The following is a 27496-nucleotide window of genomic DNA, read 5'->3' on the forward strand; positions in this document are numbered from 1 at the left end:
TATCAAACAAAACCTATGGGCGGATGTGGTGCTGCTTCTGTTTCCTAACACTGTAAATTCACATTTGTTTTAAGATTTATGTGAATTTAATGGGATTGCGCTATTATTTTTATGCTAATGACACAGTCTGCTGCACTATATTTGTCTTGAAAAACACCAGAAAATTGAGGGCCCCCACAATAAGTTAAAGTTATCTATCAGAATCCATCATAGCTACCATGATTTCATTATGTACATATGCTTTAACGAAAAAGCACCAAACTATTAGGGTTAGTAAAATAAAAAATACAAATCTTAATAAGGATTATTGGTTACATAGCTGTTATATTTCTGTATGGGTTATGCTATTCACTGATTATTGTCGTTTTCTTCTTTTAGGTTGAAGTCTTCAGTGAGTAAATAAAATTACACTGATGGTCTACAGCCAGTACAACCATGGTTATTAGAAATGGAAAGTCCCCAGTTCAGCAAAAACTAGATATTGAGAACTATGAAGAGAAGTATGACAGAAGACTTGAATTCCATGAAACCTTGAGAAATCGCCACAATACAACTTCTTGTCGCCAGGACAATCCCTGCTGGAGTAAAGAACAAGAGAGACATTCCCCAAGAGAGCAGGAGTTCTTCAGGAGACGGCATCTTTGGACTGATGAGTCAGGAAACAAAGGAGTAAGATCTCCCAATTCAAAGAAATCTGTTGCACATTCTTATTTGAGACAAAATGTACTCAAAGTCGGGAGCAATGATGAAGTGTCCACAAGTTGTCAGGTACGGCCATTGTTTGAGAGTACAAATGAAGTGCCAAAAAACATATATGGATGTATACAGTAGTGCCTCTAAAGAGGCATTTAATAATCACAATATTGATAGCCTATTATTAAAATCTTCCTATGTTTACATCACTTTGTCTACTTGCTCGTCATCTACAGAGTTGCGGCAGTGCAAAATATTGCAGCATTGTATGCCTCACTTCAATGTGACAACGCTGTGATATCCTGTAATGCTGCTGTGAAGGTCATGAAGGTAGAAAGAGCAACATAAACCTTGAAGAGGTTGTAGCACTTGGACAAGTGCTGTGGTCACTTAAAGGACCTTATAAGTGTAGTCCCTTGGGTTGCTACTTGTCTGACATTGTCTGCTTTAAGAGTAAGTCAATATTCTGATCTCAGAAAAACCCTTAAAAACAGTTTTTTTCTCATAGCATTTTTTAAAAATGTTACTGCACTTTTTGAGCTTTACACAAAGCACACTGAATGTACCAGCACATATCAATCACAGTAATTAGACCCACAATATGTCAGATCTACAAGTAGTATTGTGCTGATTCTACGGACCCATATGGAATGGCAGACCATTCGGAAAATTATATTATAAAACAAGAGAACATCCGAATAATAAGTCAGGGAGAAACTAGATTTAATCAGTATAAAAAACCTTTTTTATGAAGTTGAAGGGTTAGGTGGCACTACATGTACCAGCATGACTGTACCAAAATGCTAGTTAAAAAATTACTTACACATAAGTACAAAGATTTAATCCTTAGTCTATTGGGACCAGCAACAAGAAAGAATCATGATAAGGTAACATGAATCAATACATGGAAACAACATATGTAGCGGGAAACTCCATCACATAAATAGGTGGTGACTGATTATAACCCATACAATTCAGATGTGAACCATGGCAAAAAATAGTAGTTATCACTCAAGGGGTGTGCATCTCAAATATGTAAAAGTATGTATAGTACTGAATAAATTCCAATGGAATGTACACATGCACCTCCTATGTGAATCTAAGTGATAATAGCTGGGAAATAGTGTCCATAACGAAGTCACAATCACTAACCCATGCAAAATACTGCCCCGACGCGCGTTTCGGACATTCGTCCTTTGAGCTTTGCAAAGGTAGTAGTAGATCCAGCAAGAAGAAGTATATTAGATATTATAATAATTTTTCTCATTCCATATAAATCCACTCTTTTATTTGGCTCAAATAAATTATATATTTGACTTTTTTAGTCTTGAAAGCTTTTTTTTTTATTACGGTTTTGAAAGTGTAGTCTGTAATGTAGTGTAAGGCTGCGTGCCCATGATGCGGATTTAATGCGTTTCCGCGGCTGCATTTCCTACACATTAAAAACGCATGTTAAGTTGTCTGCCTTGTTTTCCGATGATAATCCGCATGTGCTGTGCACATGCTGCGGAAATTTCCGCTGCGGATTATCATTGCGGGAAAATACGCAGCATGTTCATTAATTTAGCGGAATCGCGGCGAAATCGTGGCCATTGACTTGCATTGAACCGCATAACATCCGCATACATACAAGTATGCATGCGGCTGTTATGCGATTCAATGCGCGGATGGTACCCGGGTCTGGAGAAGAGGAGACTCTCCTCCAGACCCGGGTATCATAGTACCTATAGTTAAAAAAGAATTAAAATTAAAAAAAAAAAAATACTTACCTTGTGATGGCCCCCTGTGTGCTCCCGGCGGCGCTGCTGGCTCTTTGACTGCTCACGGTGGTGTAAAAGGACCTTCCATGACGTCATTTAGTCATGTGATAGGTCACGCGACCGCTGACATCGGCGGTCGCGTGACCTGTCACATGACTAAATGACGTCATGGAAGGTCCTTTTTAGAGCACCGCAAGCTGCCGAAGACACCGGAGAAGGGGGCCATCAGAAGATGAGTATAATGTTTTTTTTTTATTTTTCAACATTTTTATTCTTTTTTTTTTACTATTGATGCTGCATTTGCAGCATCGTAACTTGGTCACACAACATAAATCCATGCCGGTTGCATGGATTTATATACTGTGACCAAGTTGACAAGCACTTTCCAAGTGATAAAATCGCTTGGAAAAGCGATTGACAACCTGCATGCGAAATCGTATGTTCAAAATGCTTCACAAATGCTTCTACCTGACAGAAAAAACGCATGTAAAATCCGCATGTACTTTTTCTGCCAGAGAGATGCAGAAACGCTCCGCAGCATTTCTGCATCGTTGGCACTTAGCCTAAGTATATCCTCATTTTTCTCTTCATGATGCAGTGGAGAGGAGGAGGAAGGTATGCTACCATGGCTGCTCCTCTATTTTGTTGTTGCTGAAGTGATACCACAGCACTATGTCACCCCTGTAACTATTGCCAAACTGCATTTTAATACAGTGGTGTGAAAAAGTGTTTGCCCTCTTAAGGATTTCTTATTCTTTTGCATATTTGTCACACATGCTTCACCTGCAAAAACTGTTCTGTCAAAAACAAGCAGAAACTCTTAGTTTTCTATGTCTAAAAGCAAATTTTTGTTCAAAGTTTAAGGTACTCTTTAAGGAGGACCTTTTACCAAATTTATCATGTTGAACTGGATCAACTATGTAATAGTGGCTGCAGAGTGGAAAAACAAGTGGTTGGGTTTTTTCAAATTTGTCTCTCTGTTGTGGATATATTAGCAATCAAATATTTGGCACAGGAGTGTGAAGTTATTAACTTCAGTTAATATTTTTACATTTCTGTGCCGTGTAATATATCTTCGTTGCTTATTTAGACTGCACACTCTATGCATTCTAGTCATGTGACCCTGATGACATCATCACAGGTTCTACTGCACCTCTATGTTGCTGCTTGCTTATGATTGGTCAGCGTCATACAATAGGTGAAGTTAAAAAATAAACAAAAACATCTCATTCCACTCTGCAGTCACTATTGCATTGTGTGTCCAGTTCAACGTGAAAGGTCCTTTATATGAAGTATTCTGCTGTTTTTCATAACTACTCTATGCTCTAAAGTCAGTTAAAGAAAAATAAATTTACAGTGGTGTAAAAAAGTGTTTGCCCTCTTCCTGATTTCTTATTCTTTTGCATGTTTGTCACACTTAAATGTTTCAGATCACAAAACAAATTTAAATATTAGACAAAAATAACACAAGTAATCACAAAATGCAGTTTTTAAATGAAGGTCTTTATTATTAAGGGAAGAAGAAATCCAAACCTACAGAGCCCTATTTGTGTGAAGCATCTTAAAGATTTTGCAGCAAAACAAAAAAAAAAGCCTGAATAAATTTTAATGCAACAGATAAATAATAATTTTAGTGTAAATATTTGTTTCACGCTGAAATTAAAAAGTCATTTTCTGATGAAAACCCTAATGAATGATTTCCTGGCCTTGGTGTACAAGTCTCCAGTCATTCTATATGACTGCAGACTGGTGAACCCTCACAGCGTGCACAGTGTGCACTGTCAGGATTCTCCTGTGCTGGCGCTGGGTGCGATTCGCATACTTTCGGACACATTCTGACTAGATTTGTCCGGCCTTACTCAATTTACTTGCATTGAGAGAGGCTGTGCACGCCAGCGGCTCTGGAGAATCTTCATTGCTCGCACTGTGACATAGAGTGACTGCAGACTTGTACCCTAAGACCGGACAACCCCTTTAAAAAGATAGTAGCAATATTAAAACTTATAAAAATGATCCCCTATCAAAAGTATAGGAGATAACTTATTGATCACTGGGGCTTCCACCGCTGGAACCCACACTGATCCCAAGAATGAGGCTCTGCAGAACCCCATCTACATGTACCTGAGATCAAACGTGCATCTCCACTTCATTTGTTATCTATGGGGCTGCCAGAGACAGTCAGTTTGTTCCTTGTGTGCAAAGAGAAGCTGTATGGAAACAGTAATTTTTATTTTCTTTTTCATTTATTTTCATCAATGCAGAGGTCCTGGAATCATAACCGCTCCAAGACATATCCTTTTGACCATAGAATTGCATTATCAGAGCCCGGTTTGGAACCTGTTCACAATAAAACCCAAAAGAATGATGTAACTCTGAGAGAAAGAGGTGAGAAAATAATCACTCTGCATTACTAAAATTTTCCCTAAATTTGTGGACTTAATATTTTGTAGCACGGAAAGAGTTAATGATTAGGCCTCACACTTACAGCTCTTGTCTCTGGGGAAACAAAAATAATGCACGTTGAATCCAGCATTTTGCCGGCCGCATATGATATATAGTGTTGGATCCACGTATACATCTTTGAGTATTTTTTGAGAAATACATTCATGTTTGTTTTTTTTTATTTAAATAGGACCTACAGTTCATAGCACATCATTGTTCTTCTGATCTGTAATAAGCAATTCATGTCAGGGACAAAATCTTCTAGGACTGCTAAAACTGAGCCTTAGTGTAATTTGAGGTTTGCTTAGGACCATTGTCCTGTTGGAAAGTCCAATGACGCCCAAACTTTACCTTCCTCACAGAAAGCAAGATGTTTTCTCCTAGAATTTCCTGACACTTGATTTAATCCATGTTGCCTTTACACACTGTCCTTTTTCAGTACCAGAGTGTCACGGGTGTATCAGAGGTGACCGACAGTCGTCCTGCAGTTGGTTGCAGGAGATATTTATGTTTGGAATTACAGACATCTTCTTAGATGAGAGGCTGTCTCTAGGACCTAGCAGTTACCTCCCTCTGGTAATTAGCTCACTGGCCTAGGTGTATATATGCCTGGTGTGTCTGAGAGGGAGGTGCCGGCTATTTTCTACTTGTGAAGGCTTAGCAAGAGTAGTACTTTGTCCTCTCTGGAGCTTGAGGCCGAGTTGCATTTGCCTGGAGTTGTCTAAAGCTAAGCATTCTCCCCTGTTTGTCTACCCTTGTTGTCTATAGAGTTTAGTGGAGATCGACTAGTGCTCATCTCCTCCCATCCCTAGCCTTAGCCATACGCCAGGGAAAGACAGGGCGAGGCACGCGGTTGGCGATTGCTGAAGAGGCAATATAGGGATGGTAGTTGAGACAGGGTGATACTAGACCAGACTAGGAGGTCTTCACTTCCCCCTTTCCCTAGTGTCTGGGTTCCCTTTCCCTCTTCTCTCTGTGTTGCAGTAAGTCTTTCCCACACCTGGCGTGACACAGAGGAAGAAATCCACCCCAGAGCATCACCTTTATATGATTTTGAGAATTTTGGACTGACTTTTCTTCTGCATGTCCTGGCATGGAGAACTTCAGCTCCTTGCTGTGTGCAAACTGAAGCCTGCTGCCACCAAATCTTTTTACTGTTTTTTTACAGTCACTCAAGGGTTTTTCACCACCTACCTCCTCAGGAATCTGGCGGCAGCCGGTGATTGCTTCCTTTTTCTGCCAAGTGCAGGGAGTGTAACTAGTGTTCCTTTAACGTTGAATTTATGAACTGTGTTTCCAACATTCAATGCGTTTCCTATCTTTTTGTAACCTTTTCCTTGTTTGTGAAAAGCAATGATTTTTTTTTGCACCATTCTTTTGACAACTCAAGAATATTAGTGAACTGGAAGCCATTATCCATGAGGAATGGGCTAAGATTCCTCATGAACGCTCCCAGAAGTTGGTGTCTGGCCAATGGGTGCTCTCTTATATATTAAAGATGCTTGTCATTAAGGGATCCAATAGTCCTACGAGTGGCATTATGCATGAATTTGTAGTAACCATTACATTACTTGTGTTGATCTATTTATAATGTTCTTGTTTGATTGTTTATTGCAAATAGCTGAAAGTTTGACAACTTTGCTAATATACCTAATCTGCAATGGGGGTTGAAAAGTTTTGATTGCAGCTGTATTCCAACTGCACCTGGAACTACATTTTAGGAGAAATTAGCAAAATGCAGTGGGAACAACAACAATGGAAATAGAGTGCTACTAATCTGTGCACAAGAGTAAGTATGTACAGTGGCTTGAGAAAGTATTCACCCTCCTTGGCATTTTTAGTGTTTTGCTACCTCACAACCTGGAATTTCACTGTTTTTTTTGAGGGTTTACATCAGTTTATGTAAAGAACATGCCTACAACTGAGAACATTTTTTTTTATTGTGAAGCAAACAACAAATAGGACAACATAACTGAAGACTTCAGTGTGCATGTGTATTCAACCCCATAAACTCAGAAGTTTGTAGAGCCTCCTTTTGCGGCAATTACAGCGGCAAGTCACTTTGGATAAGTCTTTATGAGCTTTCCACATCTTGCCCCTGGGATTTTTGCTAATTTCTTAAAGCAAAACTTCTCCAGCTCCTTCAAGTTAGATGGTTTCCTCTGGTGGACATCAGTCTTCAAGCCTGACCATAGATTGTCAATTGGATTAAGGTGTGGGCTTTGACTAGGCCACTCCAAAACATGTACACGTTTTCCCTTAAACCACTCAAGTGTTGCTTTAGCAGTATGCTTTGGGGAATTGTTTTGTTGGAAGGTGAACCTCCGTCCCAGTGTCAAATCACTGACAAACTGAATCAGGTTTTGCTCAAGACTTTCCCTGTATTTCACACCATCCATCTTCCCCTCAACTTGAACCATTTCCCCTGTCCCTGCTGCTGAAAAATATCCCACAGCATGATGCTGCCACCACCATGTTTCACTGTGGGGATGGTGTTCTTAGGGTGATGAGCTGTGTTGGTTTGCTGCCAGACATAGCATTTACCTTTGTGGCCAAAAAGTTCAATTTTGGTCTCATCTGACCACAGCACCTTCCTCCATACATTTGGGGAGTCTCCCAGATGCCTTTTGGCAAACACAAAATGAGCCTTACAATTTTAGTGTGCAAGTAAAGTTTTTTTTTCTGGCCACTTTTCAATAAAGGCCACCACTATGGAGTGTATGGCTTATTGTGGTCGTATGGACAGATACTCCAGTCTCTGCTTGGGAACTCTGCTGCTCCTTCAGGGTTACCTTGTCTCTGTGCTGCCTCTCTGATAAATGCCCTCCTTGCCTGGGCTGAGAGTTTTGGTGGATGGCCCTCTCTTGGCAGGTTTGTTGTGGTACCATGTTCTTTCCATTTGATGATAATGAATTTGATGGTGTTTCGGGGGATCATCAGAGATTGGGATATTTTTTTTATAACCCAACCCTGACTTGCACTTCTCAGAAAACTGTTTGTAGATCTCCTTGGTCTTCATGGTGTTGTTTGGTTAGCGGTGCCTCTTACTTAATGGTGTTGCAGCCTCTGTGGCCTTTGAGAAAGGTGTGTATATACTGACAGACCATGTGACACTTAGATTGCACACAGGTGGACTTTCTTTCACTAAGCATGGGACTTATGAAGGTAATTGCTTGCACCAGAAATTTTTAGGGGCTTCATAGTAAATAAATTTGATTTATGCCTATATTTTTCTCACTTCACTTCACCAAATCAGATTACAAAAATATTTAAACACAGGATGTAATGTAACAAAATAGGTAAAAAGCCAAGGGTGTGTGTGAATACTTTCGCAAGCCACTGTAGGTAAGAAAGAGGAAAGCTGCACAAAAAAATATAGCGCACACAAAATAACCCCTTCATGACATATGAAGTATATTTACGTCATATGTGTGTGTCCCTGAATTTGATGCGGGCTCACACGTTGGGCCTGCATCTTTTCTGGCCGATGTTGGCTGATTTAACTAGCCATTATGTGCCTCTAAGGCTGGAATCACACTAGCGTATAACGATGCGATATGCTAATGACACTTGACTCCAGCTCTGCTGCAAGCGTGAGCTGAGTGTCAGTGCTCTGTGCTCCGATCCTCTCGCATGAGAGAATTGTATCACAGGTACGGAGGAGACGGAGAAAGTAATTTCTCCATCTCCTCCATTGCTTGTCTCGGCGTATATCGGACTGCACTGTGATGACATCCAAGTGTAGTCTAATGTTTCACACGCATGCTGCGATTGTTTTCTCATGCTGATTTCTATAAATCCCATCCACTGTGCTTGTACTGTAGAACGCCATGTTTTGGAAGCAGCGCTGGTGAGCTATGTCCAAAGCGCTGCTATTCCTGATTATGGGCACGTACCCTAAGAGTTGATCAAAACATACTATGGGGAAAATAAGTATTTGATATACTGCCGATTTTTCAAATGTTCCCGTCTACAAAAAATGGAGAGGTCTGTAATTTTTATCATAGGTACACTTCAACTGTGACAAACAGAATCTAAATAAAAAATCCAGAAAATCACATTGTATGATTTTTACATAATTAATCTGCATTTTATTGCATGTAATTGATGCAATAGAAAAACAAAACTTTATATTTGGTCCAGAAACCTTTTTTTTGCAATTACTAAGGTTAGACTTTTCCTGTAGTTCTTGACCAAGTTTGCACACTGCAGCAAGGATTTTGGCCCACTCCTCGATACTGATCTTCTCCAGATCTTTCAGGTTTCGGGGCTGTCACTGAGCAACATTGAGTTTCAGGTCCCTCCAACGATTTTCTATTGGGTTCAGGTCTGGAGACTGGCTAGGCCACTCCATGACCTTGAAATGCTTCTTACGGAGCAACTCCGTAGTTACCCTGGCTGTGTGTTTCGGGTCACTGTCATGTTGGAAGACCCATCTTCAATGCTCTTACTGAGGATAGGACTTTGTTGGCCAAAATCTTGCGATACTTGACCACATCCATCCTCCCTTCAATACGGTCATCCTGTCCCTTTGCAAAAAAGCATCCCCAAATTATGATGTTTCCTCCACCATGCTTCACAGTTGGGACAGTGTTCTAGAGGTCGTACTCATCTTTTTCTTCCTCCAAACACTGCGAGTGAAGTTGATACCAAAAAATTCTATTTTGGTCTCATCTGACCACATGACCTTCTCTCATGCCTCTTCTGGATCATCCAGATGGTCATTGGTGAACTTTAAACAGGCCTGGACATGTGCTGGCGTGAGAAAGGGGACCTTTTGTGCCCTACAGGATTTTAATCCATGACTGTGCAGTGTGTTAATAACGGTAATGTTTGAGACTGTGGTCTCAGTTCTCTTCAGGTCATTGATCAGGTCCTTCAGTGTAGTTCTGGGCTAATTCTTGACCTTTCTCAGAATCATCCTTACCACACGAGGCGAGATCATGCATGGAGCCCCAGACCGAGGAAGATTGACAGTTATCTTGTGTTTCTTCCATTTTCTAATAATTGTGGCAACAGTTGTTGCCTTCTTACTAAGCTGCTTGCCTATTGTCCTGTAGCCCATCCCAGCCTTGTGCAGGTCTACAATTTTGTCACTAGTGTCCTTAGACAGCTCTTTGGTCTTGGCCGTGATGGAGAGGTTGGAGTGTGGACTGGTGTCTTTTATACAGGTAACATGTTCAAACAGGCCTGTGAGAGCCAGAATTCTTGCTGGTTGTTGGGTGATCAAATACTTATTTCATGCAATAAAATGCAATTTAATTATTTAAAAATCATACAATGTGATTTTCTGTTTTCTACTTTTAGATTCAGTCTCTGACAGGTGAAGTGTACCTGCATTAAAAATTACAGACCTCTCCATTGATTGTAGGTGGGAAAACTTGCCAAATCAGCAGTGTATCAAATACTTATTTTCCCCACTGTATCTACTCAAAGATGGTATCAGTAAAAAAAAGTCAACCAAAGGTGCAAAAAAATAAGCCATCACACAGCTCCATATCCTGAAAAATGAAAGTGTTTTGGGTCTAGGAAAATGGAGACACAAGGAATTTTTTTTTTTAACAAATCTCCGAATTTTTTTCCGCCACTTTAATAAAAAAAAAAACGATACATATTTGGTATCTGCGTAATCATACTGACCTGGAGAATGATATTGCCAGATCAATTATAAGGTATAGTGAACATGGTAAACAAAAATATCCAAAAATAGTTGTTGAATTGCACTTTTTTGTAATTTTAATCTCAACGCACTTGGAATTTTTTCCCCCACTTTTTAGTGCATCACATGATAAAATTAATGTTGTCATTTAAAAATACAACTTCTCTCGAAAAAAAAATCAAGCTCTCATATGTTTATGAGGACGGACAAATAAAAACGTTATGGCTCTTGGAAGAAGAAGAGGGAAAAACAAAAATGAGAAAAAACCCACGGAAAATAGCCTGGTTATGAAGGGGTTAATGAAGTGTATGAAAAATTATAATTTTTATTAAATCACAAAATAACACTGACAAACAATTAAAAAGAATTAAACGTGTACAGAAAATGCACAAATAGCATGGGTATGGTGGATATGATATTCCACAGGTAACCCCAACACCAGGCGTTCATGAATAAGTTATTAAATGTTTCAATTAACCCATGTGCGGCTGAATGAAATTGGATTATAAAAGAATTAGGAAAATGTATACTAGAAGTAACATAAATAAATCACACCTACTAAAAAAAATGGTCAGTCAGCCCTGGAAAATACAGAGTAAAGACTTATGGTACTAGTATGAATCAAAGTATAGCTGCACAAGATCAGAGGAACGTGAATGAAATGCCTGGGGTGTTAAAATCCCCACGCGTATCGCTACTGCATGGTAGCTTTGTCAGGGGTCATCTGTTCAGTGACTCATTCCTCTTATAATTTACATGTGGTGTGAGCTGTATCTAAACTTCATTTTATAAGTAATGCTATAATGGAGACTTTCATTAGTATTTTATCACCTGAAACTTCAGTAGTATAGCAATATGCTGGTGGTTTAGTCTACAAAAATCTAGTGAAAGGTTCCCTTTAAAAAATCTTTGTATATTTGCAGAGTAATGTGCATAGAGCCGTACAGGCTGTGTTAGTTGCTGTAAGTGTGGAGCTATGCTCCCTCTATAGAGTGGGTTAGAGCGGTGCCTCCCACCAAACTGTATGATAGTCCTCACTGGTAAGGTGTCCATTTTTGGGTTAGCAAAATTGTCTCATTTTATGTTTTTAATGTTATACTGGGAAAAGAAATTGACATGCTGCACGTTTAATACAGGTCGGTTTACTCTGCGTTAAAAAGAAGCAACGTGGATGGGGGGGTTTCTATAAATCCCATCCACTTTGCTGAAACTGTAAGATGCTGCGTTTTTACCGCAGCAAATATACTCATTGTGGGAATGTAGTCTAATACAACCATGTGCATGAGGCCTAACTGTGCTGTAGACTAATCACTGCATGATGATCTATTGTACTGTAGAAGTTAATGTCTCACTAAAGTAGAGGGGCTCAACTATTCTTTTAGAGCACCTGTTTAGCTGGCTTACTGGAGCAGTGACTAACGGGAAAAAATGAAGTTTTATTCTCCCAGCAGGCTATTAATCAAGGTGCAGGGGAGTAATTGCAGCACACTCACTTTGTAGTGAGCAGTGACTGTAACAGCTCCCTGCTCCGTCCCAATGACTGGAAGCGAGAGGCTGCAGGGAGAATAAAACTTGATTTTCTCGCTGCAGCTGCTGCTCCAGTAAGCCGACTAGGATTTAAACACTATTTATCTACAGGTTAACCCTGTCACAGGCCTGTTTGAACATGTTACCTGTATAAAAGACACCAGTCTACACTCCAACCTCTCCATCACGGCCAAGACCAAAGAGCTGTCTAAGGACACTAGTGACAAAATTGTAGACCTGCACAAGGCTGGGATGGGCTACAGGACAATAGGCAAGTAAATAGGGTTTCTGGAAGAGACATGATCCCTTTAAGATATGTGCAAGTATATGTAAGGGATGGAGTACTGTTTTAAAGACATGCTTGCAATCTACAGCTACAAATTCAGCAATGTACAAGATTTCCCGAGAGATATTACCATTTCTTATCTATTACTTAACAGGGGTTCAAACAACCCAGGAGACACCAGCAATCTGTATGAAGAAGGACTCCAGCCAACAAACCGAGTGAGAAGTTTTGCCATAGAAAATGTTTATGGGTTTGCTTATAAGGCCACGGCCCCACTATCAGTATTTGGTCAGTATTCGGTCAGTATTTTTTCTCAGGAGCGGGAGCCAAAACCAGGAGTGGGTGATAAATGCAGAATTGGTGACTTGTTTCTATTATACCTTTTCTCTGATTCTTCCTCATCTGGTTTTGGCTCCCACTCCTGAGAAAAACACTGACCGAATACTGACCAAATACTGATAGTGGGGCTGTGGTCTTAATGTCATTTTTTACCATTATTTTGTACTTGGTGCATCTTCACAAATATCAAACATGTTATATGTAAAAATTAGCACAGAACATAGTGGCATTTTACATACCTGCTTGTTGCATGGATTATTACATCTCTTAAAGAAGCACTCCTCCTCCTCCTCCCATCAAAATTTTTATCCTCTTAATATGTGGCAGTCATCATGTTATACAGCACTGTGTACTTACAATTGCTAATTTTGCCTTTCTACCCAGTTAATTCTTTTCTTTTTCATTAGGTCTATGACATCACATGATTAAAAACTGACTGGCTGAATCCTTCTAAACTCTATGTAGAAACAGGAGGTCAATTTTCACTGTATGAGTCATGAATCACTGCAAAAGTCAATGGCAGTTGGGAGGAGAGGAGCAGCTGGGTCAGGAGTTGAAGAGAGGAAAGATTGCTGCAGGGACAAGACACTTCCTGTTTCTACATAGAGCAGAGAAAAGAAAAGATTTTACTGGGTAGAAAGGCAAAATGAGCAATTGTAATTGCACAGTGCTATATAACATGATGATTGTGATATATTAAGAAGATAAAAGCTTGGATGAGAGGAGTGGTTTTTTAAATTTTATCAAATGAATGTAGGAATTGCATGGATAGTTTGTAAATTTGCCTTATCATTCAGAAACTGACAATTGGGCATGCTCACACGACCGTATAACACGGCTGAGTGCTATCCAATGTTTTATCGGATAGTACTTGGCCCAATGTTATACTATGGGGCAGTGCAGATCTGTGATTATTTTCTCATGCCAATTCGGTATGAGAAAACAATCTATCCGATCTGATTGCACTCACCCATTCAAGTCTATGAGTGCGTGTGATACATTGGACTGCACTCTGATGACATCCGAGTGCAGTCTGATGTACGCACACAGTGACAATGGAGATGATGGAGAAATTAATTTGTCCATCATCTCCACACCTGTGCTGAAATTCTCTCATGCCACTCATGTCAGAGAATCGGATCACACTAAGATGATACTAGGATCACACTCTGACAGTTTGACCCGAGTGTCATTAGCATGATCGGCCTGATTCTCTTGCATGAGAGAACATAAGCTCGTTTGACCCTGGCCTTAGTTGTCATTTATCCAGCATGCCCTACCAACAGCAAAATTTCCAGTGTATGATTATAAACACTTCCCGATCTCATCTCACAGCAGTCATTGTGGGGGGAGAGTGAGAACACTGTGAGACGAGATCTAGAAGTGTTTGTAATATTACGTAACTCAGCTTTGCTTTATAGCTACATGGCAGCTGCAGAGATCAGTAATGAGAGGAGGGCAGGTTATTTTCTCTGCTACATGACGCTGCCTGCTTATGATTGGTCAACCTTATGTAGGGGAAGAAGTACACAGCCCAGAGACAAATCTATGGTAATGCCCAGTAAACGTAAATTATACATGAAACATTATGACCTAATATCTCTAAAACGGAAAGGAGAAATAAAAAAAAATAACTACATATTACTCAGCTTTGTAACCACTATTCTATGATGTGACAAGCTTAACATGCTACATCTGGTGAATGATCCTCTTAAGCCAAGCCCACCAGCATCTTCAGGCCAAGTGAGTATATCTTTGTGGATACTCAAACGACCAGTAGCCCAGACAAAGCAGTCAAAGCAATGATGTATCCTTATCTAAAAGAAGGGATGTAAGTGGGGATGATCTGTAGTAAGTCAAACAATTTGGGCATTATGGTCATTTTGAGGATATTGATCCTGCCAAATAAGGGGTATTTCTTGCATTACCAGGAGTCAAGATCACCATTAATCCTAGAAGAGCAGAATTTACAGCAACAAACATGGAGGAGGTGCTTATGGGATATGTCAAGCAGTCATTTAACTTACAGACAAGCTTTTAATAGGTCTTTGAAGGTTGGGTTGAAAGGCCATGTTTTCAAGTATGAGTTTTTTCCTTTTTTTTAAACTTTACACTATCTTTTATGAGGACACATTTGATGGTTCACCATTTGTTACTGAAGAATGGCGAGTGATCTGAAATAAAGTGAGATATAGTTTGGTCTATGTCTGTAATACAAACTGTGTCTAGTAGTAATGGCTCATTAAGCCTACAGGACCATGCAGTTCTTGTGAGTCAGGGTAATTTTAATGCACAGAAAAACTGGTGTATGATTAGACCAGAGGATATGTGGGGGTGTACTGCCACAGCTCGTCCAATTCATGACGAGCTATGGCGTTCCTTATGCCAAAAATCTTATTCCAATCAAGACTAAAGTAAGAATTCTGGTGTGGCACACAGAGGCACGCAACACTCGTCTGATGCTTCTGATTCATGAAGGCGTTGCAAACACGCGAATCCCGTTTTGCGGTGGGAGGGTCGAACGTTTACCCTGACGGGACCAACAAACATGGGACAAAACATAGTGTGAAAGGGACCTTACATAGCAAAGACCTGCTGACTGTTTCTGTTTAAAAAGAGACTGAAGGGGAGGTCATAGGAACATAGGAAGCTTATTCACTCTTTCACTCTGGTTCCTCAAATTCCAGCTTCCAAGGTGTTCTGTACAATTGGGAGTCGTTCTCACATCTTTTACTGTACTGCCTAGTGAAATGCAGACATTGTAGTATTTTCTATGGTGTTATGTACTATGATGTACAGGGCATCATGAAAACAGTAATTTAAGGAACTAGAGTAAAAAAGCATTAACCGGTTCCCGACCGCCCACTGTAGATAAACGTCGGCGCTTGCTGGGCTCTGTGCAGCGCCGACGTTTAAAAACGGTGGGTGGTCTCGCAGCGCTCAGGACCCCCAGGGTCCTGCAAGCGCTGCGATTCCGGTGCAGAGCGTTAGCTCTGACAGGGTACATCATCGGGACCTGATTAGATCAGGTCCCAGTGATGTTAACCCCTTGCTGTCTTCTATATGCTGTGATCTATAGTGATCGCGGCATATAGGAGACAGCAGGAGGAGAGGGGGTCGTCTTACCTCTCCGAAGACCTCCGTTTCCTTCCAGGACCTGGGGTTGCTATGGCAGCTGGAGGTCACATGACCGCCTCCAGCTCTGCCATATATGGTGTCCTGTCTGGCTCAGCCTGCAAGCTGAGCCAGAAAGGAGACTGACTGAAACAGTCAGGGAAGATCTCATGTAATGTAATATATGTCTATTACATTACATGAGATCAGTGATCAGAAAAATAAAAATTAATGTCCCATACAGGGACTAAGTAAAAATGTAAAAAAAAAGTTTTTAAACTATTAAAAAAAAAAATCACAAAATAAATAAAAATAAATAAATAAAATATTAAACCAATAAATCCGTATATTTTTACAAAACCAAAAAAAGTACACATATTTGGTATCGCCGCGTCCGAAACAACCCGAGCTATAAAACTGTCTCACAAATTAACTCCTTCTATGCACACCATAATAAAAATAAATAAAAAACGGAGCAAAAAAATATGCTTTTTCATCATATCGCCAAACAAAAAGTGGAAAAAAATGCGATCAAAAAACAAAATAGAAATAAAAATGGTACCGCTGAAAACGTCATCTTGTTCCACAAAAAAAAAGCTGCCATACAGCTCCATTAGCTGAAAAATAAAAAAGTTATAGCGCTCAGAATAAAGCAATGCAAAAAAAATATTTTTTTCTATAAAATTGTTTTATTGTGTAAAAGCGCCAAAACATAAAAAAATACAGTAAGTGTAGTATCGCTATAAACGTACTTACCCCAAGAATAACGCTGCCTGATCACTTTTACCACACGCAGAACGGCATAAAAAAACCCCTCAAAAAACTATTCCTGAATTGTTTGTTTTTGTTAATTTTACCTCCCAAAAAACGGAATAGAAAGCGATCAAAAAATGTCACGTTCCCAAAAATGGTACCAATAAAAATGTCAACTCGTCCCGCAAAAAACAAGCCGTCACATGACTCTGTCGGCCGAAATATGGAAAAATTATAGCTCTCAAAATATGGTGATGCAAAAACTAGATTTTGCAAAAAAAGCGTATTTTAGTGTGTGACAGCTGTCAGTCATAAAAACCCGATATAAATCTGGTATCTCTGTAATCGCACCGACCCAAAGAATAAAGTAATCTCATCACTTATACCGCACGAGGAACGGCGTAAAAAATAAATAAAACCAATTCTTCACCTGCTACTGATTTGTTTATTATGTCTCCCAAAGATCCCAGTAAGGCTCTGCTCACATTTATCCTGTGCTCTGCGCTGAGCACTTACACCAGAGTTTCCGTGTAAATCTCTGAAATACGTGATTCAGCCGGAACCCATGATGGAAGATTCCCTATAATGAGGCAGATATAGGCCACTGTGGACGCCGTCTAGCCTGGGATCCCACGGTGTCATTTGTTTTAGGCGTGCATAAAAGTGCGGTTGGCCACAGTTTTGTGCACTTCTGAAAAAAAGGACACCGCTAAACAGAGGCCAGACGGAGTCCAGAGTAACTCTGCTGCCTCATTATAGTGAATGGATCCTGCAGGGGTTTCATCTGAATTACATCACTTGGAAATTTAGATGGAAACCCCGATGTAAGTGCTCAGCCTAGAGCGCCGGATAAATGTTACGTAAAATGTTCCCAATAAAAGCTTCAACTCAGTCCTCAAAAAAAGCTAGTCCCCACTCAGGTCCATCATCTGTTAAAAATATAAGGGACTTCCAAATTACTGGTAGCAGAAAGGCTCTGGAAAAGCAAAATGACCCTTGCCCCCCTAAAGAAATTCAGAAAATTTCGTGCTCCCAAATCCAAATGCCTATTCTACAATAATTTGTTCTCCAATTGTCAAATAGCGCTCCGTCCCCCCCAGATCTCGCCGTACGGCTGAGCGGTACGATACAGCCACATATGGGGTATTGCCACTTTTAGAAGAAATTGTGTGACACATTTCGGCACCATTTTTACCCATTGCCCTGTGTGAAAATGTAAAATCTGAGGGTAAAACATTTTTTTGTGGTAAAAATATAATTATGCTTTTTTCACTGCCCAATGGTATAAATTTAAAAATTAAAAAATACTCACTACTTCCCTTGATGAATTCCTTGAGAGGTGTAGTTTACAAAATGGGGTCACTTGTGGGGGTTTCTGCTGTTTTGGCATGTCAGCGACTCTTCAAATGTGACATGGTGTCTGCTGCCTATCCCAGCCAACATAGCGCTCCTTTCTCTTCCGAACCCTGCCGTACACCAAAGCAGTGGTTTTCCCCCACATATGGGGTATCGGCGTACTCAGGAGAAATTGCACAACAAATTTCATGGTGCAATTTATCCTGTTACCCTTATGATAATGCAAAATTAGGGAATGAAAAACATTTTTTATGGGAAAAATGTGAAAATTTTATTTTTACGGCTCAATATTATAAACTTCTGTGAAGCAGCTGGGGGTGCAAGGTGCTCACCACACATCTAGATAAGCTCCCTAAGGGGTCTAGTTTCCAAAATGGTGGCACTTGTGGGGGGTTTCCACTGTTTAGGCACATTAGGGGCTCCCCAAATGCGACATGGCGTCTGCTAATTATTCAAACAAATTTTACATTCAAAAAGTCAAATGGCGCTCCTTCCCTTTCAAACCCTGCCATGCGCCCAAACAGTAATTTGCCTCCACATATGGGGTATCAGCGTGTTCAGGAGAAATTGCACAACAAATTTCATGGTGCAATTTATCCTATTACCCTTATGATAATGCAAAATTAAGGGATGAAAAACGGTTTTGTGGGAAAAATGTGAAAATTTTATTTTTACAGCTCAATATTATAAACTTCTGTGAAGCACCTTGGGGTTCAAGGTGCTCACCACACATCTAGATAAGTTCCCTAAGGGGTCTAGTTTCCAAAATGGTGTCACTTGTGGGGGGTTTCCACTGTTTAGGCACATCAGGAGCTCTCCAAACGCAACATGGCGTCTGCTAATTATTCCGACAAATTTTACATTCAAAAAGTCAAATGGCGCTCCTTCCCTTTCGAACCCTGCCATGTGCCCAAACAGTAATTTGCCTCCACATATGGGGTATCGGCGTGTTCAGGAGAAATTGCACAACAAATTTCATGGTGCAATTTATCCTATTACCCTTATGATAATGCAAAATTAAGGGATGAAAAACGGTTTTGTGGGAAAAATGTGAAAATTTTATTTTTACAGCTCAATATTATAAACTTCTGTGAAGCACCTTGGGGTTCAAGGTGCTCACCACACATCTAGATAAGTTCCCTAAGGGGTCTAGTTTCCAAAATGGTGTCACTTGTGGGGGGTTTCCACTGTTTAGGCACATCAGGAGCTCTCCAAACGCAACATGGCGTCTGCTAATTATTCCGACAAATTTTACATTCAAAAAGTCAAATGGCGCTCCTTCCCTTTCAAACCCTGCCATGTGCCCAAACAGTAAATTGCCTCCACATATGGGGTATCGGCGTGTTCAGGAGAAATTGCACAACAAATTTCATGGTGCAATTTATCCTATTACCCTTATGATAATGCAAAATTAAGGGATGAAAAACGGTTTTGTGGGAAAAATGTGAAAATTTTATTTTTACAGCTCAATATTATAAACTTCTGTGAAGCACCTTGGGGTTCAAGGTGCTCACCACACATCTAGATAAGTTCCCTAAGGGGTCTAGTTTCCAAAATGGTGTCACTTGTGGGGGGTTTCCACTGTTTAGGCACATCAGGAGCTCTCCAAACGCAACATGGCGTCTGCTAATTATTCAGACAAATTTTACATTCAAAAAGTCTAATGGCGCTCCTTCCCTTCCGAACCCTGCAGTGAGCCCAAACAGTGGTTTTCCCTCACATATGGGGTATCAGCACGCTCAAGAGAAATTGCACAAAAAAATTTGGGGTCCATTTTTTCCTGTTACCCCTGTGAAAATAAAAAAAAATTGGGTCTAAAGTAACATTTTTGTGAAAAAAGTTAAATGTTAATTTTTTTCTTCCACATTCCAAAAATTCCTGTGAAGCACCTGAAGGGTTAATAAAGTTCTTGAATGTGGTTTTGAGCACCTTGAGGGGTGCAGTTTTTAGAATGGTGTCACTTTTGGGTATTTTCTGTCATAAAGACCCCTGAAAGTGACTTCAAATATGATGTGGTCCCTAAAAAAATGTTTTTGTAAATTTTGTTGGAAAAATGAGAAATCGCTGGTCAACTTTTAACCCTTATAGCTCCCTAACAAAAAAAAATTTTGGTTCCAAAATTGTGCTGATGTAAAGTAGACATGTGGGAAATGTTATTTATTAACTATTTTGTGTGACATATCTCTCTGATTTAAGGGCATGAAAATTCAAAGTTTGAAAATTGCAAAATTTTCAAAATTTTCACCAAATTTCTGATTTTTTCACAAATAAACGCAAGTTATATCGAAGAAATTTTACCACTATCATGAAGTACAATATGTAATGAAAAAACAATCTCAGAATCAGGGGAATACGTTGAAGCGTTCCAGAGTAATTACTTCATAAACTGACGGTCAGAATTGAAAAAATTGGCCCGGTCACGAAGGCAAAAACAGGCTCTGGCGCGAAGTGGTTAATGGTAGAATTGGTGCAAATTGATTCACAGGACCCAGTACAGCAGCAAGGTCAGTAATCTTTGTCTGCTGGGCAAGAGCCCTGAGAACCTCCTCCTGGCATCCGCGGTTCTTCTTTTCATTAGCCATCCTGGCACAACATGTGATGTCTTGCCAAGCAGGCTAATCAAGAGAAGAGCCGCCAATCCTGGAAAGTAGGAAATGGCTCTCTGGGCTCAAGTCCAGCGAATTGATTTGCATAAATTCTGATTAATGGTTGTTATACAGTACAGACCAAAAGTTTGGACACACCTTCTCATTTAAAGATTTTTCTGTATTTTCATGACTATGAAAATTGTACATTCACACTGAAGGCATCAAAACTATGAATTAACACATGTGGAATTATACACTTAACAAAAAAGTGTGAAACAACTGAAAATATGTCTTATATTCTAGGTTCTTCAAAGTAGCCACCTTTTGCTTTGATGACTGCTTTGCACACTCTTGGCATTCTCTTGATGAGCTTCAAGAGGTATTCACCGGAAATGGTCTTCCAACAATCTTGAAGGAGTTCCCAGAGATGCTTAGCACTTGTTGGCTCTTTTGCCTTCACTCTGCGGTCCAGCTCACCCCAAACCATCTCGATTGGGTTCACGTCTGGTGACTGTGGAGGCCAGGTAATCTGGCGTAGCACCCCATCACTCTCCTTCTTGGTCAAATAGCCCTTACACAGCCTGGAGGTGTGTTTGGGGTCATTGTCCTAGGTTATTCAAAGTAGCCACCTTTTGCTTTGATGACTGCTTTGCACACTCTTGGTATTCTCTTGATGAGCTTCAAGAGGTAGTCACCGGAAATGGTTTTCACTTCACAGGTGTGCCCTGTCAGGTTTAATAAGTGGGATTTCTTGCCTTATAAATGGGGTTGGGACCATCAGTTGTGTTGTGCAGAAGTCAGGTGGATACACAGCTGATAGTCCTACTGAATAGACTGCTAGAATTTGTATTATGGCAAGAAAAAAGCAGCTAAGTAAAGAAAAACGAGTGGCTATCATTACTTTAAGAAATGAAGGTCAGTCAGTCCGAAAAATTGGGAAAACTTTGAATGTGTCCCCAAGTGCAGTTGCAAAAACCATCAAGCGCTACAAAGAAACTGGCTCACATGAGGACCATCGCAGGAAAGGAAGACCAAGAGTCACCTCTGCTTCTGAGGATAAGTTTATCCGAGTCACCAGCCTCAGAAATCGCAGGTTAACAACAGCTCAGATTAGAGACCAGGTCAATGCCACACAGAGTTCTAGCAGCAGACACATCTCTACAACAACTGTTAAGAGAAGACTTTGTGCAGCAGGCCTTCATGATAAAATAGCTGCTAGGAAACCACTGCTAAGGACAGGCAACAAGCAGAAGAGACTTGTTTGGGCTAAAGAACCCAAGGAATGGACATTAGACCAGTGGAAATCTGTGCTTTGGTCTGATGAGTCCAAATTTGAGATCTTTGGTTCCAACCACCGTGTCTTTGTGCGACGCACAAAAGGTGAACGAATGGACTCTACATGCCTGGTTTCCACCGTGAAGCATGGAGGAGGAGGTGTGATGGTGTGGGGGTGCTTTGCTGGTGACACTGTTGGGGATTTATTCAAAATTGAAGGCATAGTTAACCAACATGGCTACCACAGCATCTTGGAGCGGCGTGCTATTCCATCCGGTTTGCGTTTAGTTGGACCATCATTTATTTTTTAACAGGACAATGACCCCAAACACACCTCCAGTCTGTGTAAGGGCTATTTGACCAAGAAGGAGAGTGATGGGGTGCTACGCCAGATTACCCGGCCTCCACAGTCACCAGACGTGAACCCAATCGAGATGGTTTGGGGTGAGCTGGACCGCAGAGTGAAGGCAAAAGAGCCAACAAGTGCTAAGCATCTCTGGGAACTCCTTCAAGATTGTTGGAAGACCATTTCCGGTGAATACCTCTTGAAGCTCATCAAGAGAATGCCAAGAGTGTGCAAAGCAGTCATCAAAGCAAAAGGTGGCTACTTTGAAGAACCTAGAATATAAGACATATTTTCAGTTGTTTCACACTTTTTTGTTAAGTATATAATTCCACATGTGTTAATTCATAGTTTTGATGCCTTCAGTGTGAATGTACAATTTTCATAGTCATGAAAATACAGAAAAATCTTTAAATGAGAAGGTGTGTCCAAACTTTTTGTCTGTACTGTATGTTAAATAGTAACCTTCATTTTATTTTTTTCCTGGAGTAATTACTCATTCTCAATTCACGGGTAAAATCTGACTTCAGTGAATTCATATCTGCCCACTACTGAGATAGATTATGACAGTTGGTGCTTGTAGAGTTCTATGGAGAACTGTAACTGTTGTTTTAGGAGCACGTGCAGCAGAATGTCTGTGTCTTCCTCTAGCTCCTCTCTCCTCCTCCCCATTCCATGGACTTTTAAAAGCACAGAGGGTATTACAAAGTTACTTATTTTTTAAATAAGACTGAGTATGACAATTACTCTTTAAATGACCCTTGTGGTCCCAGAGCTCACTAGCAAATGCAATGTTGACTTTTTTAATAGATTTAATGCTTATGTTTGTATGTCTATATTTTAGCTATAGTTTTAGTTTTTAATGATGATGTATGAATTCTGTTTCTTATTTTTTATAGTTGTGCCGTTGCTGTATTGGATGGGGTAAGGACACACAGGATTTTTGTTTTATTCCTTTATGCTATGTGATAACACAATCCGACATTCTCCAATTGTTAATCCTTTATTTTGTTTTATATCCCAACACTATTTTATTAGCAAAAGTGAGTTCTGTGCACAGAAGATAATCACTGCCATCAGTCCATGTTCACACTATGACTCACACTGTAATCTTCCTATACATCATGCCTATACACATTTAGGACCAATGTGATATGAAGTCAATTAACGTACCAGGGTATTTTTGTAGTGTGGGAATAAAGAGAAATACATAAAAGGAAATATATGCAAATACATTGAGAACATGCAAATTCTATGCAAATGTTGACTTTATTTTAACTGAGGACCCATTTTTGAAAGGCAAAAGAGCCAACCACTAAGCCACTGTGCATCCCACATGCAAAGCCCCAATTCACATTAAGTGTATCCCAATGTCAACTAATATCCTGAATAATACTACGGTATATAAAAGTTCTTGAGCTCAGCTTTTTACCCGTTCCCAACATATTACCTACATGTACTTCATATGTTGAGTACAAGTATAACCCCCATTCCAAAAAAGTTTTGACGCTGTGTAAAATGTAAAGAAAACAAGAGTGTAATGATCTGGAAATCTCTTACCGCCATATCTTATTCACAACAAAGCACAGAACACATGAAAGACATTTTCAATTTCATTTGAAAAAATTAAAGGGGTTGTCCAGGACTATTAAATGTTATCTTTTATTATGTGCCTAGAACTAACAGGCAGGTACTTGCTAACAGAGGCAAATACCTGCCTGTTCTACCCGGCGCTGGCTTAGAGCAATCACCTACCGCTCCTGCTGACTATTCCGCTGCTCCACATCAACTGTTGTTCTTCCGGGCTGCTCTGTGGACAGGGCCTGACTGCCGACATCATGCTGATTAACAGCGGGCTCCCCATAGTTAGGAAGCTGTGTTTAAAGGAAATCTGTAAGTAGGATCAACCCTCCTAAGCCATCTATAGGGGCATGCAGGTCATAGGAAGCTGAATAAAATGACTCCCTGCTATCTGTAATATGTCTTTATTCCATAAACAGCGTGTGCAGGCACTCACCTGCACATTTCATGGTCAGGCATGACTTCAGTTGTAGAACTTTACCCCTTAGATGGCTGTCTGACATTTTAGTACTAATTCTAAGCATAGTTACAAGGAATTTGTAACCAGATTTCATTATTCAGTAGACCTACTATTAGACCTGATGAGGCTGGTGAGCTGGTGCTGCACCCAAAAACTAAAATTAAGCCACCTGGTGTCCCAAGAAGCAGAACATGTTGTACCTCTCATTACTGTAGAGATATGCTTCTAGACAACTAATTAGTGGAAAACAGGTGTTTTACCAGTGATTGACCATGATGATTGGTTGGATTTTTCAGGCATTCTTATGTACTGCATATCATCATTTTTGGCACTTATTTTTAATGAGACCTCAAGATGCAAGTGGTCCACTGTATGTTAAAATATTTTAATTTGAGTCCACTGCATCACAAACAACCAGATGTTAATTCTATAATTGACATACTTCTTTATGCTTTCAGGAGTTACTTCAGCTCTCTGAATACCTGATGGTAAGTAAAGATATACTTACAGTAACCTAAAGGTAGATTCACACACTGCACATTGTAATGCATTTAAACTACAGCTAGACATACAGCGAAAACGATAAATATACACTACTCACAAAAAGTTAGGGATATTTGGCTTTCGGACGAAATTTCAGGATGATCCTAAAATGCACTCTAACATTTTCAGGTGAACTTCATGTGACCTTCTCTTCTCTAATCTTTATGTCCAACTGTTTAATGTTTCAGTACTTTTTGCACAACTTGCTGTTCTCTAAGAAGGGGCTTAAGGGCAAAATTCACAACAGGTGTTTGATCCATGAATCGGCCAATACATATTGAGGTTCAATTAGAAATGGTATTTAAACAGTCCTCCACATCATGCTGTTCACATTCTGACATCATGAGACCAAGATGACACCTAACAATTGATCAACAGTACCTCGCCATTGCAAGGCTTCAAGCAGGATGTTCTTAGACGGAAAGGCCACTGAGGTTAGAGTGTCACAGTGTCATCGGCAGGTTGCAGCAGAGATACAGAGAGACTGTAAGAGTGACAGAAAGGCAGAGAAGTGGGCGTCCTTTGGCCATATCCCACACTGATGACCACTTGATTGTGAACAATGCCTTTCAGAACCGAATGATGAATGCCACACAACTCCAGGCACATTTAAGGAAGGTGAGAGGCACCCAAGTGTCACATCCAATGTCGAACTGGGTTGTCTGGGGCCCACAGGAGGAATTGATCCTCAGGGCCCATCCTACAGCTATATGCAAATACCTGTTAGCCTTTATCCTTGTTATAGTGGAGCGTCGACTGTAAATCACAGGCGGCTCCTGCACATCTACTGTGCGCCACTATAACTGGGATGTACAATTACGGTAGTTTGCATTAAAGGGGTTCTTTGGTTAAAACAAGTTATCACTGAACCATGGGCTTCACAAAATAGGTGATAACTTATTGATCGTTTGGGTTCGAACATTGGACACTTATCCCAATTTTAAAATGCAGCGGCAGGTGGGACGTCTGATCACATCTCCATTCATTCTCTTTATGGCTTCCAGAAAAAAACAAGAACAGCCACTGAGGGAATGAATGGATCAGTGGTCAAGTCGCACATGAGCTCCAGTCTAATGGGATAAACACTCCACATTCTACCAATTGGTGCAGGTTCCAGCAGTCAGACCCCCACTAACCACTAATTTATCACTTATCCTGTGGAGAGGTGATTACTTGTTTTCCCCAGAGAACCCCTGTAAGTGCATCTTGTTTCAAGTATTTAATCACTAATGGAAATAAAGAATCTTCTAATTAATATCAGAGAGAACAAATGACCTCTATACACAACACAATCCACTATACCAACACCAATAGTACCATATACAAGGGAGAAATACCGCCACACCATGACCAGACCACATATTACCACCACATAGTGACCGAATAATACTACATACAAGGGATAAATACAGTGACACCTGTGACCAGACCACATATTACCTCCACATAGTGACCGAATAATACCACATACAAGGGAGAAATACCACCACACCGTGACCAGACCACATATTAACAGCATATATCGTCCAAATAATTCCCCATCATTGCTCTCCCCCACTTCCTCCATCATTACTCTCCCCCATCCCCATGATTGCTCTCCCCACCTCCTCCATCATTGCTCTCACCCACCTCCTCCATCATTGTTCTCCCCCACCTCCTCCATCATTGTTGTCCCCCACCTCCTCCATCATTTTCATATCTCCTCCACCATCATTGCCATATCTCTCCCTTCATCATTGCCATATCTTCCCCACCTCTTCCATCATCATTGCCATATCTCCCCCCCACCTCTCCATCATTGCCATATCCCCCCCACCTCCTCCATCATCGCCATATCTTCCCCCACCTCCTTCATCATTGCCATATCTCCCCCACCTCCTCCATCATCATTGCCATATCTCCCCCACCTCCATCATCATTGCCATATCTCCCCCCCCACCTCCTCCATCATTGCCATATCCCCCCACCTCCTCCATCATTGCCATATCTCCCCCACGTCCTCCATCATTGCCATATCTCCACCCACCTCCTCCATCATCATTGCCATATCTCCCCCCACCTCCTCAATCATCGATGCCATATCTCCCCCCACCTCCTCTACCGTCATTGCCATATCTCCCCCACCTCCTCCATCATCATTGCCATATCTCCCCCACCTCCTCAATCATCGTTGCCATATCTCCCCCCACCTCCTCCATCATTGCCATATCTCCCCCCACCTCCTCTACCGTCATTGCCATATCTCCCCCACCTCCTCCATCATCATTGCCATATCTCCCCCTACCTCCTCCATCATTGCCATATCTCCCCCACCTCCTCCATCATTCATGCCATATCTCCCCCACCTCCTCCATCATTCATGCCATATCTCCCCCCACCTCCTCCATCATTGCCATATCTCCCCCACCTCCTCCATCATCATTGCCATATCTCCCCCACCTCCTCCATCATCATTGCCATATCTCCTGCCACCTCCTCCATCATCATTGCCATATCTCCCCCCACCTCCTCCATCATCATTGCCATGCTTCCCCCACCTTCTCCATCACCATTGCCATATCTCCCCCCACCTCCTCCATCACCATTGCCATGCCATATCCCTCCCACATCCTCCATCACCATTGCCATATCTCCCCCCACCTCCTCCATCACCATTGCCATGCCATATGTCCCCCCACTTCCTCCATCACCATTGCCATATCTCCCCCCACCTCCTCCATCACCATTGCCATGCCATATCCCTCCCACGTCCTCCATCACCATGCCATACATATCTC

The 27496-nt window shown here is 40.8% G+C and overlaps 1 protein-coding gene across 10 annotated transcripts in view; it reads left to right on the forward strand.

The window, feature by feature from the left end:
* Positions 1-27496, forward strand: part of TRAF3IP3 (TRAF3 interacting protein 3) — a 290160-nt gene that overhangs the window by 199334 nt on the left and 63330 nt on the right. For all 10 annotated transcript variants that reach the window (XM_073667066.1, XM_073667064.1, XM_073667068.1 and 7 more), the window contains 5 exons: positions 379-768; positions 4715-4838; positions 12522-12585; positions 23035-23059; positions 24635-24664. In XM_073667066.1, coding sequence (XP_073523167.1) covers positions 436-768; positions 4715-4838; positions 12522-12585; positions 23035-23059; positions 24635-24664 — 576 coding nt within the window. In that variant the 5' untranslated portion in view covers positions 379-435. The remainder of the gene's footprint in view (positions 1-378; positions 769-4714; positions 4839-12521; positions 12586-23034; positions 23060-24634; positions 24665-27496) is intronic.

This window comes from Phyllobates terribilis, unplaced genomic scaffold (assembly GCF_046119375.1).
Source record: "Phyllobates terribilis strain yellow unplaced genomic scaffold, ASM4611937v1 Scaffold_2__4_contigs__length_985480577, whole genome shotgun sequence".
Taxonomy (NCBI): domain Eukaryota; kingdom Metazoa; phylum Chordata; class Amphibia; order Anura; family Dendrobatidae; genus Phyllobates; species Phyllobates terribilis.